This window comes from Lepidochelys olivacea, assembly GCF_965140295.1.
Source record: "Lepidochelys olivacea isolate rLepOli2 genome assembly, chromosome: 27".
Classification (NCBI taxonomy): domain Eukaryota; kingdom Metazoa; phylum Chordata; order Testudines; family Cheloniidae; genus Lepidochelys; species Lepidochelys olivacea.
The window spans coordinates 4506795-4521246 of NC_140437.1; the positions used below are offsets into that span (position 1 = coordinate 4506795).

General features: G+C 44.5%; 1 protein-coding gene across 1 annotated transcript in view; it reads right to left on the reverse strand.

Moving 5' to 3' along the window:
- MYO1D (myosin ID) overlaps positions 1–14452 on the reverse strand; it is a 351624-nt gene that overhangs the window by 174847 nt on the left and 162325 nt on the right. The window contains exon 16 of the mRNA XM_084615957.1: positions 10927–11134. Coding sequence (XP_084472083.1) covers positions 10927–11134 — 208 coding nt within the window. The remainder of the gene's footprint in view (positions 1–10926; positions 11135–14452) is intronic.

A 14452-nucleotide genomic window follows, 5' to 3' on the forward strand; every position in this document is an offset into this window, starting at 1 on the left:
GCTCGGCAGCAGTTCTGCAGAAAAGGACCTAGGGGTTACAGTGGATGAGAAGCTGGATATGAGTCAACAGTGTGCATTTTGTTGCCAAGAAGGCCAATGGCATTTTGCGATGTATAAGTAGGGGCACTGCTAGCAGATCGAGGGACGTGATCGTTCCCCTCTATTCGACATTGGTGAGGCCTCATCTGGAGTACTGTGTCCAGTTTTGGGCCCCACACTACAAGAAGGTTGTGGAAAAATTGGAAAGAGTCCAGCGGAGGGCAACAAAAATTATTAGGGGACTGGAACACATGACTTATGAGGAGAGGCTGAGGGCACTGGGATTGTTTAATCTGCGGAAGAGAAGAGTGAGGGGGGGATTTGATAGCTGCTTTCAACTACCTGAAAGGGGGTTCCAAAGAGGATGGATCTAGACTGTTCTCAGTCATAGCAGATGACAGAACGAGGAGTAATGGTCTCAAGTTGCAGTGGAGGAGGTTTCGGTTGGATATTAGGAAAAACTTTTTCACTAGGAGGGTGGTGAAACACTGGAATGCGTTACCTAAGGAAGTGGTGGAATCTCCTTCCTTAGAAGTTTTTTTAGGTCAGGCTTGACAAAGCCCTGGCTGGGATGATATAGTTGGGGATTGGTCCAGCTTTGAGCAGAGGATTGGATTAGATGACCTCCTGAGGTCCCTTCCAACCCTGATATTCTATGATTTTATGAACACAATATCTCCTAGTCATAAGTGATCTTACCTAGTTACATCTCAGTAAAAACGATGGGTATCATGCTTCCACTAGGATTTTACAATGTGATCCATCCCACCATCAACCTCAGCCTGGTCCAGTCCACACAAGAGATCCACTCCCTGGACACTACAGTGCTAATAACCAACGGTCACATAAACACCACCCTATACCGGAAACCTACTGACCGCTATTCCTACCTACATGCCTCCAGCTTTCACCCTGACCACACCACACGATCCATCGTCTACAGCCAAGCTCTGCGATACAACCGCATTTGCTCCAACCCCTCAGACAGAGACAAACACCTACAAGATCTCTATCAAGCATTCTTACAACTACAATACCCACCTGCGGAAGTGAAGAAACAGTTTGATAGAGCCAGAAGAGTTCCCAGAAGTCACCTACTACAGGACAGGCCTAACAAAGAAAATAACAGAACGCCACTAGCCGTCACCTTCAGCCCCCAACTAAAACCCTTCCAATGCATTATTAAGGATCTACAACCTATCCTGAAGGATGACCCAACACTCTCACAAATCTTGGGAGACAGGCCAGTCCTTGCCTACAGACAGCCCCCCAACCTGAAGCAAATACTCACCAACAACCACATACCACACAACAGAATCACTAACCCAGGAACTTATCCTTGCAACAAAGCCCGTTGCCAACTATGCCCCCCCCGCCCCGCAGACGTTCTGGTTAAACTTGGATTTATGCTGGAAATGGCCCACCTTGATTATCATACACATTGTAAAGAGAGTGGTCACTTTGGATGGGCTATCACCAGCAGGAGAGTGAGTCGGGGGGGGGGGGAGGCGGAGGGTGAGAAAACCTGGATTTGTGCTGGAAATGGCCCAACTTGATTATCATACACATTGTAAGGAGAGTGATCACTTTAGATAAGCTATTACCAGCAGGACAGTGGGGTGGGAGGAGGTATTGTTTCATGGTCTCTGTGTATATAATGTCTTCTGCAGTTTCCACAGTATGCATCCGATGAAGTGAGCTGTAGCTCATGAAAGCTTATGCTCAAATAAATTGGTTAGTCTCTAAGGTGCCACAAGTACTCCTTTTCTTTTTACAATGTGATAGTTAATCTGCGTTAGTTATCCCACGTTAAACACACTTTTTTTAAGCAATGAAGACAAAAATAAAGGTTTCTCAAGGGAAGAAGACACAAGATGGTGACAATGAAAGCAAAATATTCCATTCATCATACTGTTGGTCACATTGTCTTCATTATCCAATTTAAGTGAATTGATAACTAGCACATTCTTAACCATTTATTAAATGCAAAAATTAGTATTGTTATTTTAAGTGAGAAGTCATGCACTTCAGAGGTTTCTCTCCTAATGACAACCATCCTGTTGCGCATCCTGTTTCTTGTACCATAACACCATTTAGCATAAATGATAAGAGACTATGATGTACATTTAAAGGAAACAGGAAGCAAAAATATGAGATGCAATGTGGGATTTGTTTTTGCAAATATTCCCCTTCCTTTTAAAAAGATAAAGCATCACAAACAGACCACAACTTGCGGTAGCCTTAAAACCAAAATTAAAAGTTTTACTACAAGTGCATGAGTGTGCACATTAAAATTTCCAGACTAATTGGTTGGCTCATTTAAAATCAACTTAGGCTTTTTCGGTTATTCACAACTGCCTATAATAATTGCAAGGTTAAAGTTTCTATCTTCAGTTTGAGTTTTGCTCTTGTGTAATTTGAATAATTGAATAATTTGAATAAAGGTGGAACATTTTTACTTACATAATTCAAACTTTTGAAAGTGTCTTGTATAATAAAAGAGGTCACTTAAATAACAAAATTCTATTTAGAAACAATTTAGTTCTTATATGCTCCCCTCCAACTTTGTTTCCTCCCTGCACCCAACGAAAACACAATCAGTTTGTGTTCACTGGCTCTTGCTGCTTACTCTTTCCCTAATGAGTCAAAAATAGAGATTATAATTTTAGGTAAGGAATATGCAGCAAGAAGCAAGATTTCATGAAAGTATCCTTTCCAATGAAAAGCTAGAGGAGAAATACAGGAATTGTGACATAGAAGCACAACTGCCTCATCATTTTTCTGAGCTGTCAATGAGGCTTCAGTGCATCTTTAAGTCTGTTTGTTATGCTGATTATTCCTTCTTTTCCTCTGCCAACCTGCAAGTGCCCCATCTGCTGGTGAACACAGGACTGGCACATGAAGATGACAGCTGTTTGAACTGTAAACATAAGAGGATGAGGTTGAAGACCAAAATAAGGGGAAACAGAAAGGAAACGTTATATGAAACAAGGACTTTCTAGACAGATTTCATGTTGTACAAAGTATTTTGTTATACTAATACTATATATAATTTTACTTATAATAAACTTCAAGACAACATCTGTTCTTTTACTGATTGCGTTGACAGTAGAATCATAGAATCATAGAATATCAGGGTTGGAAGGGACAAGGTCATCTAGTCCAACCCCCTGCTCAAAGCAGGACCAATTCCCAGTTAAATCATCCCAGCCAGGGCTTTGTCAAGCCTGACCTTAAAAACCTCTAAGGAAGGAGATTCCACCACTTCCTTAGGTAACGCATTCCAGTGTTTCACCACCCTCTTAGTGAAAAAGTTTTTCCTAATATCCAATCTAAACCTCCCCCACTGCAACCTGAGACCATTACTCCTCGTTCTGTCATCTGCTACCATTGAGAACAGTCTAGAGCCATCCTCTTTGGAACCCCCTTTCAGGTAGTTGAAAGCAGCTATCAAATCCCCCCTCATTCTTCTCTTCTGCAGGCTAAACAATCCCAGCTCCCTCAGCCTCTCCTCATAAATCATGTGTTCTAGACCCCTAATCATTTTTGTTGCCCTTCGCTGGACTCTCTCCAATTTATCCACATCCTTCTTGTAGTGTGGGGCCCAAAACTGGACACAGTACTCCAGATGAGGCCTCACCAATGTTGAACAGAGGGGAACGATCACGTCCCTCGATCTGCTCGCTATGCCCCTACTTATACATCCCAAAATGCCATTAGCCTTCTTGGCAACAAGGGCACACTGCTGACTCATATCCAGCTTCTCGTCCACTGTCACCCCTAGGTCCTTTTCCGCAGAACTGCTGCCTAGCCATTCGGCCCCTAGTCTGTAGCGGTGCATTGGATTCTTCCGTCCTAAGTGCAGGACCCTGCACTTATCCTTATTGAACCTCATCAGATTTCTTTTGGCCTAATCCTCCAATTTGTCTAGGTCCTTCTGTATCCTATTCCTCCCCTCCAGCGTATCTACCACTCCTCCCAGTTTAGTATCATCTGCAAATTTGCTGAGTGTGCAATCTACACCATCCTCCAGATCATTTATGAAGATATTGAACAAAACCGGCCCCAGGACCGACCCCTGGGGTACTCCACTTGACACCAGCTGCCAACTAGACATGGAGCCATTGATCACTACCCGTTGAGCCCGACAATCTAGCCAGCTTTCTACCCACCTTATAGTGCATTCATCCAGCCCATACTTCCTTAACTTGCTGACAAGAATACTGTCAGTAGGCATTATTCATTCATTAGCATTTCTTGCCTTTAGCTGTAAGAAGCAGGATTCTAAAACAGCTTCTCCTTAGCACGCTGCAAGCAAAAAAATCTCTTCTCTTCTGGAGGCAATTTGAACAAACAAGTAAAACAGGGGTGAATCAGCAAGGGATATGAGTTACAGACATGGAACCTGGATCACACACAACTACATTGATTCCTTTTACGACTTTTAAGGATAACCTGACAGCTTGTAGAGTACTCTGGTAAATAAAAGAAGCTTGTATTTTCCCCAGATCTCAGGTAAATGTTTGTAACTTATCAGGCAAATTAAAATTACACACCGCAATTTTTTTTATGGGGTTGTGGAGTAAACTAAGAAAAAATACCCCACTCCTAGTCCTGTCTGTTTCAGGAGCATGCTCCAGAGGTAAAAACATTACTATATTAGGGTGTTTATAATGGATGTCGTTTTATATCTTAATACACAGCCAGTCCCAAACCCAGCTGAAAAAGGAGGAGATTTGACATCAGGTTGGCATTTGGCCACAAAAGTCTGCCAGAAACTGACATTATGGATATGTCTACACTGCAGTTGAACACCTCAGGCTGGCTGGTGTCAGCTGACTCAGGCTTGTGGAGATTGGGCTGCAGGGCCATAAAACTGCAGTGTAGATCTCCATCATGGGGTCCCTGAGCCCAGACATCTACACTGCAGTTTTACAAACCCACAGCCTGAGCCCCACAAGCCCAAGTTAGCTCACATGGGCCAGCCGCAGACACTTAGCTGCACTGTAGACATACACTCTGAGTCCTCATATTAATCAAGAAAATAAATGGGTATTCTAGAAACAACACACAGTGCCTCCACCTGAGTGTTGTGGAATATAGGTGAGGGCTATGGCACAGCTTTGGACAAGTATAATTAAAGAAGTTAGCCCAGAAAACTAAGATCATCCTGGCAATCTGGAATACTGGCATACTTACTGGCCATAGCATGGAGCTGGCAGAGATACTGAAAGAGGAAGAAGGTTTGGATAGCATGCACCCAGGAAACAAAAAATGAAAAGGGGAGACTGTGAATGTACTTCTTGTATCCATTTTAAAAAGGCCTCCATTGACGCATGCCACTCTAACCTCTTAAATCTCACTCAGATGGAGAGGTAATTTCATAGAATATCAGGGTTGGAAGGGACCTCAGGAGGTCATCTTGTCCAGCCCCCTGTTCAAAGCAGGACCAATCCCCAACTAAATCATCCCAGCCAGAGCTTTGTCAAGCCTGACCTTAAAAATCTCGAAGGAAAGAGATTCCACCACCTCCCTAGGTAACGCATTCCAATGCTTCACCACACTCCTAGTGAAAGTTTTCCTAATATCCAACCGAAACCTCCCCCACTGCAACTTGAGACCATTACTCCTCGTTCTGTCATCTGCTACCACTGAGAATAGTCTAGATCCATGCTCTTTGGAACCCCCTTTCAGGTAGTTGAAAGCAACTGTCAAATCCCCCCTCATTCTTCTCTTCTGCAGACTAAATAATCCCAGTTCCCTCAGCCACTCTTCATAAATCATGTGCTCCAGCCCCCTAATCATTTTTGTTGCCCTCCGCTGGACTCTTTTCAATTTTTCCACATCCTTCTTCTGGTGTGAGACCCCAAACTGGACACAGTACTCCAGATGAGGCCTCACCAATGTCAAATAGAGGGGAATGATCATGTCTCTCGATCTGCTGGCAATGCTCCTACTTTTATACAGCCCAAAATGCCATTAGCCTTCTTGGCAACAAGGGCACACTGTTGACTCATATCCAGCTTCTCGTCCACTGTAACCCCTCTGTTCTTTACTGCAGAACTGCTGCCTCGCCACTCAGTCTCTAGTCTGTCACGGTGCATGGGATTCTTCCATCTCAAGTGCAGGACTCTGCACTTGTCTTTGCTGAACCTCATCGGATTTCTTTTGGCCCAATCCTCTCATTTGTCTAGGTTCCTCTGTATCCTATCCCTACCCTCCAGCGTATCTACCACTCCTCCCAGTTTAGTGGCATCTGCAAACTTGTTGAGGGTGCAATCCATACCATCCTTCAGATCATTTATGAAGATATTGAACAAAACCGGCCCCAAGGCTGACCCTAGGGGGACTCCGCTTGATACAGGTTGCCAACTAGACATGAAGCCATTGACCAATATCCGTTGAGCCCGATGATCAAGACAGCTTTCTATCCACCTTATAGTCCATTCATCCAGCCCATACTACTTTAACTTCCTGGCAAGAATACTGTGGGAGACCGTATCAAAAGCTTTGCTAAAGTCAAGGAATTACATGTCCACTGCTTTCCCCTTTCACAAACCCAGATGAATACAGAGGTTTTCCAGGGATTACTCATTTATTATATTTTATTAAAGGAGAATTAATGAACAGCGTGCATTGTACATGCTAATGATTTGAAGAGACTGTAATGACAATACCGTCTGCTCATACAGCACTTTTCATTCTTAAAGTGCTGTATAGACTAAAAAGCCCTATGCAGGTACACAAGTAAGTATTAGCCCCATTTTATAGATGAGGAGATAGAGATATTAAGTGACTTGCTCATCACACCTCAGTAAATCAGCAGCAGAAAGGATTAGAAATCAGGACATCTGGACTCCAATCCCATGCTCAAGGCTATGTTGCTTCTCTGTACACAGCCTACTACAGAGTCCCCCTCATACCAGGCTACTCTCAGGAGGTTCATATGCTACTCCTGGGGGGAATTTTGTGCCATTGAGCACGTGCAGAATTCATATCCCTGCAGATTTATTCTCTCCACAGAAAATATATTCCACCGGAGAGGTGCTGCAGTTATGTCTTTCACCCACAAGGGGCTGCTGTGGCACCAGAAGAGAGGGCAGCCAGCTCATCATCTGTAGCAGTGAGCTACAGAGGAAGGAAGGAAGAGGAGGCTGCATTACTCACAGTGCCTTGCCTATGGGGCCAGGAGAGGAACATCAGAGCGGCCATACTAGGTTAGACCAATGGTCCATCTAGCCCAATATCCTGTCTTCCAAAACTGGCCAACGCCAGATGCTTCAGAGGGAATGAACAGAACAGATAATCATCAAGTGATCAAGGAGGCATGGGGGCGAAGAGGGGGGAGAAACAGGTAGAGTGGGGCACACGGGGCTGCTGGCTTCAGAAAGGCTAGTTGGGGGGACAGACTGGGATGGGGGCTGAATGGAGGTGCAGGGCCACATGGTGATGGGGAGCACAGGACCACATGGGGACTGGCAGAGGGGTAACTGAGTGGGGGTGCAGGGACACATGGTCCCTTCCAGTCCTATGAATCTATGGGGACGGGGCAGATGTGCTGGGGTCAGCCAGGGTCTGTATCAGGGAGGCTCCCTAACGATACCTCCCCCCCACCCACAGGGAAAAAACTATATTTCTATATTTCTCTCACCCACACCCAACAACCCTCCACGTTCACTCCCAGGCTCCCTCCCTCTCTCTCTCAGTCCCTCCATTACCCCTGACTCCCCCAAAGCTTTGCACTGCTTCTGAGGGATGCGGGAAATAAGTTCCTGTACTGTAGTTTAAATTAATTATTACTCAAAGTTCTGTATTAATACACCTAGTAAGGAATCTGTCAAAAAACATTTCCTGAATGTTTTTTGTCTGTATTGTTACAAACATACTTGCTCACGGGTATTTTGAAATACATTACCAAAATAACAAACTGGCATGATTATACTGTATTATTTTCACAAATAAAAAATGCAGAATTTTGCAGAATTTAAAAATATATAGATTTTTTGCTATAGAATTCACCCAGGACTAATATGCATGTTATTTCAGGTATGCTTGGTAGGTCTAGCATTTACCATTTTTCCTCAACTTAAAACAAAAGGAAAACCAATAAAAAGATACTAAGAACGAAGAATCAAAATTAGCCAGTTTATAGTCTGACGCACAACATATACCTGCCACCCATTCTGTCAGTCCACCAAGTTCTCATACAGCCAAAAAGTGGGCCCAGTTACAAATTCAGCTACTTTTCTTCTGTAGGCAAAGAACAATTTATTTACTTCTGCTCTCTTCCAGGTCCATAGGAGCCGGTCCAGGTTAAGTCAAGGGTTGCAATTTTGGTCTTTACTGTACATTGATAAGGAAAGCCAACAGCCATCTCAGCAGTTTGTCAATCCATTTTTCTATCATGTTTTGGCCCATTCTGTTTAACAGGCTTTAATTGACACACCTGCGTAAGGATTTTTATTACCTTTCAACACCTGTGATCCTTAAATCCAGACCAGCAGTCCCCACACTTTTCAGCATCTCACCCTCACTTACCCCTGTCTGTGCCCCACCCCCAAGATGGGAGTGAAGGCTAAGACTACAAGGGGATTAAAAAAAGAACTAGATAAATTCATGGAGGATAGGTCCATCAAGGGGCAGGGATGGTGTCCCTAGCCTCTGTTTTCCAGAAGCTGGGAATGGGCAACAGGGGATGGATCACTTGATGGTTCCCTATTCTGTTCATTCCCTCTGGGGCACCTGGCATTGGCCACTGTCGGAAGACAGGATACTGGGCTAGATGAACCTTTGGTCTGACCCAGTGTGGCCGTTCTTATGTGACGTGGACATGGGTGAGGGGGCCGAGGCTGGAACTGCAGCTGGGGGTGGGTCTGGGGCCAGAGCCGGAGCCACAGCCAGGCTGCAGTGGGGGCTGGCAGCCGGGCCCTGTTCAGTTCCCTTCCCAGCCCCGCCCCCAAACTTGGCGTCAGGCCAAGAACAAAACTGCAGCCAAGGTTGGGGATGGGACCGGGAGCAGGGGCAGGGCCGCAGCTGGGTTGCAGCGGGGACTGGGGTCAGCAGCCAGGCCCGCAGCCTGGTGCAGCTCTGCCTCCGCCCCCAGCCCAGGAACAGAGCCACAGTCAGGGCCTGGAACAGAGACGGGGTCGATGCTGGAGACGGAGCCAGGCAGAGGGGCTGAGTGGCACTCCCTTCTCACCCCGCCATGGGGGCTGGCCCAGGCATGCCCCACAGTTTGGGGACCTCTGATCCAGACCTCTGATCCAGCTCACCTCCCATTTCCTTCAGCCATTTAATCAGAAATGGAAATTTATACATCTACATTTGTCAATAATGTGTTCTCCCAGTAATTTGTTAACTACAGGGAAACCCAAATTGCTCAACCTCCAATGATAAGGAGAAACAGTAACTGGACATAGTGGTCTTGGATTTGCAAGAATGTTAGAGGTTATTCATTCAAAGAAGTGTCATGAACCTAAAAGGTTTAATTTAGTCTGACTGTCTTGCAAACCTATATAAGATATCAATAGAGAAATACAATTTTCAATTCATTGGGCCATTTAATAAAAATGGTGTGATCCATCTACATGGTTTACAAAGCTTTTGCAGTCTCTCTAATAAATGCGTACCATTCCATGGGGCTTTAAACACCTCTATTGTAACTTCTAACACCCAAATGTCAGTGGCTACTATCCTCAATTAGACAAGTAAGGATCAAAGGCCCTGTTTATATCTCCCCAGCTCCAACCATGGGGATGTCTCACTTTCAAGACCTACTTCTTTCAAAAGCTTGCCTTTTAGGCAAACTTCTTAACAACGCTTTCAGATTAGCATAAGAAATTTCAAGAAATTCTTTCCTTTAGCTTCTCTACAGTTGCAGAAGACAGAGGATGCTTCACTTACATAGAACTCAGTGGTATAAAATAAACAGGTGGCACCTGGACAGGCTCTCCCAAAGTAATAAAGGCCAGCTAGGAACTAAACAACGCAAATCAGGGAAGCTGAAATAATTTTATCAATCCCTGATTTATCAGATTAACAGGACATTGAGAAAGACACATGGAACTTTCAAGCAGGAAGAAATTTTTTCCCCACTAAAACGGAATGGCCCTGCTAGCCATGGGAGAATGCCATATACATGCCAGCACATGGCCATCTGGGATGCAGGAAACCAGGAATGTGACTGCAACCCAGATCTTCCATAAAGCACTGGAGCTCTTTTTCGTAATTCACATTGCCTATGTTACAAAGCCAGATTGCTCCAACAGAAACTGTCCCAAAAACTCCTGAAAAGAATTCAGTAGACAGATAAGTCTTAAGTAAAAAGACTACAAATTTCTATTGCTTAGAGGAACATCTTCCATAAGCAAGAGTATCATATATCTCTGGCTGTTCCTCCTTGGTTAGACCAAGTCAGTGTAGCGCCCTGATATATCCAGAGCCATTCTGCTTCGACTTAGTAGTAACAGAATGTCAAAACTATTTACCCTAAGGATAAACACACAGGCCCCTGAGTCAAACCACATGTTCTATGTGAACCTCTGGGCAAAGTGTGTTAATTTACTCATAAATATTCTCTAGGTCTCAAAAAGACCTACCTTTGTTGGAGATCTTACATTTTGCAAGGATATACAGCATGTTTATAGGTTCAACAAAGGACACATTATAACATATCAGGTCTCATTGGACTCTAGTTCATCATTTTATGTAGAAAAGTATAGAAAGAGCTGAATACAGCTTTTCAAAAATCAAATAAACTGCAATTCTGTTAAAGCTTTGTGCAGACTCATCACCTTTGTGAGATTACCTTGAGAAGGCTTGGTAAGGAGAGATGGTATTTTATGAACACTAAAATGAGGTTTATCAGTGCACTAAAGCTAACTTTACCTTCTGTAGGAAGAGGACAATTCTAACAAGCATCTTGGCATGCAGATCCTCCAAGGTGAAGAGCGTCCGTGGAGTCCGTATGAAAATCTTGGTCTTCCCATAGGCTACATCATGCTGAAACCCACAGCACTCAATCAATTTCTTCACAGCTTCTTTGTCTGAAGAGAGGTCATGGTTTGGCCAAGTAAATTCTGAGACCATCTTGTACCTGGATTAACACAAAAAAATTAAATCCATCATCAACTTCCCATCTGTGCTCCCAAGCCAACCCATAAACACATTTTAGAGTTTATCTTTTAGATTAAGATTTCAGTTCGCTGATGGCTGTAGGAACTTAAGATATTCTGTGGATGTGATGGGATTCCATGAGAAGTACAAAAAGGAATGCGAGAAGCAGAGCTGAGGATGGATGATTTGTGGAATACCAGTAAGAACTACCACAGTCACCCCAATAAGAACAGATGCAACACGGCAGAGCCCACCCATAGATCCTTGCAGGATAAGCATGCACTACTCAACTCAAGTTATTTCCAGACTTTCCACTTCAACAGTTTTTAAACATTTGCTAAGAACAAAACCTTTATTTAAACTTATTTCTTTGCAGAAGCCAACTGAAATTGAGCTATGTACTTAATGTTTATTCAGAAAAACTGGACCTTTTTAAAATCCTGCACTCATCTCCTGCCCATCATTTCTGTACCACTCCCAGATTAGTTTCATTATGCTAGAAAGTGGCAAGCAGTTGTGTGGCACTCTGCACTCCAAAGCAGTACCCTGGCACCTCTACATTTACCATGGTGATATAATTATGATATGTGTGGTACAAAGTATGCCCCTTGCGAGGTATCATTTTAAAAGGCTTGATCTGTCAAACATTAATATCCTATTGGATTGTATGTGCTATCATTGTATGGGAAGTTATGAAGTCCTGCTATGTGTTTGTTATTGAAATATGGTGTAAGATTGGGAACACCCACAACCAGCCTTTCAGGTACAACAATGGAGTAGCTGATGATGGCCTAATAAAGGGAGTCCACACTCACAACAACAATCCTAGAAACTGTATACAATGGAGACTTCTCAGAGATAGCACGTAGACAATAGAGGCTGCTTTCAACAGGTATGTTAGCAACAAGAAGGTGGTCAGGGAAAGTGTGGGACCCATACTAAATGGGGGAGGCAAGCATGTGGAAAAAGTTGAAGTACTCAATGCTTTTTTTGCCTCTGTCTTCACGAACAAGGTCAGCTCCCAGACTGCTACACTGCGCAGCACAGTATGGGGAGGAGGTGAGCAGCCTTCAATTGTAAAAGAACATGTTAAGGACTATTTAGAAAAGCTGGACACGCACAACTGTTCAGGAAGGACAGGCAGGGCAGAAAAGGTGGGGGAGTTGCACTGTATGTAAGGGAGCAGTATGACTGTTCAGAGCTCAAGTATGAAACTGCAGAAAAACCTGAGTGTCTCTGGATTAAGTTTAGAAGTGTGAGCAACAAGGGTGATGTCGTGGTGGGAGTCTACTATAGACCACCGAACCAGGGGATGAGGTGGACGGGGCTTTCTTCCGGCAACTCACAGAAGTTACTAGATCGCAGGCCCTGGTTCTCATGGGAGACTGCAATCACCCTGATATATGCTGGGAGAGCAATACAGCGGTGCACAGACAATCCAGGAAGATTTTGGAACAAAAAAAATTGTGTAGGGGACAATTTCCTGGTGCAAGTGCTGGAGGAACCAACTAGGGGCAGAGGTCTTCTTGACCTGCTGCTAACAAACCGGGAAGAATTAGTAGGGGAAGCTAAAGTGAATGGGAACCTCAGAGGCAGTGACCATGAGATGGTCGAGTTCATGATCCTGACACAGGGAAGGAAGGGGAGCAGCAGAATATGGACCCTGGACTTCAGAAAAGAAGACTTTGACTCCCTCAGGGAACTGATGGGTAGGATCCCCTGGGAGAATAACATGAGGGGGAAAGGAGTCCAGGAGAGCTGGCTGTATTTTAAAGAATCCTTATTGAGGTTACAGGAACAAACCATCCCGATGTGTAGAAAGAATAGTAAATATGGCAGGCGGCCAGCTTGGCTTAACAGTGAAATCCTTGCTGATCTTAAACACAAAAAAGAAGCTTACAAGAAGTGGAAGATTGGACAAATGACCAGGGAAGAGTATAAAAATATTGCTCAGGCATGCAGGAGTGAAATCAGGAAGGCCAAATCACACCTGGAGGTGCAGCTAGCAAGGGACGTTAAGAGTAACAAGAAGGGTTTCTTCAGGTATGTTAGCAACAAGAAGAAAGTCAAGGAAAGTGTGGGCTCCTTACTGAATGAGGGAGGCAACCTAGTGACAGAGGATGTGGAAAAAGCTAATGTACTCAATGCTTTTTTGACTCTGTCTTCACGAACAAGATCAGCTCCCAGACTACTGCACTGGGCAGCACAGCATGGGGAGGAGGTGACCAGCCATTTCTGGAGAAAGAAGTGGTTCGGGACTATTTAGAAAAGCTGGAGGAGCACAACTCCATGGGGTGGGATGCGCTGCATCCGAGAATGCTAAAGGAGTTGGCGGGTGTGATTGCAGAGCCATTGGCCATTATCTTTGAAAACTCATGGCGATCGGGGGAGGTCCCAGACAACTGGAAAAAGGCTAATTTAGTGCCCATCCTTAAAAAGGGGAAGGAGGATGATCCTGGGAACTACAGGCCAGTCAGTGTCACCTCAGTCCCTGGAAAAATCATGGAGGAAGTTCTCAAGGAATCAATTCTGAAGCACATAGAGGAGAGGAAAGTGATCAGGAACAGTCAGCATGGATTCACCAAGGGAAAGTCATGCCTGACTAATCTAATTGCCTTCTATGATGAGATAAGTGGCTCTGTGGATGAGGGGAAATCGGTAAACGTCTTCTTCCTTGACTTTAGCAAAGCTTTTGACAGAGTCTCCCACAGTATTCTTGCCAGCAAGTTAAAGAAGTATGGGCTGGATGAATGGACTATAAGGTAGAGAGAAAGTCAGCTAGATTGTCGGGCTCAACGGGTAGTGATCAATGGCTCCATGTCTAGTTGGCAGCCGGTATCAAGTGGAGTGCCCCAAGGGTTGGTCCTGGGGGGCCAGTTTTGTTCAATATCTTCATTAATGATCTGGAGGATGGGGTGGATTGCACCCTCAGCAAGTTTGTGGATGACACTAAACTGGGAGGAGAGGTAGATACGCTGAGGGTAGGGATAGGATACAGAGGGACCTAGACAAATTAGAGGATTGGGCCAAAAGAAATCTGATGAGGTTCAACAAGGACAAGTGCAGAGCCCTGCACTTAAGATGGAAGAATCCCGTGCACCACTACAGACTAGGGACTGAATGGGTCGGCAGCAGTTCTGCAGAAAAGGACCTAGGGATTACAGTGGACGAGAAGCTGGATATGAGTCAACAGTGTGCCTTTGTTGCCAAGAAGGCCAATGGCATTTTGGGATGTATAAGTAGGGGCATTGCCAGCAGATCGAGGGATGTGATCGTTCCCCTCTATTCGACATTGGTG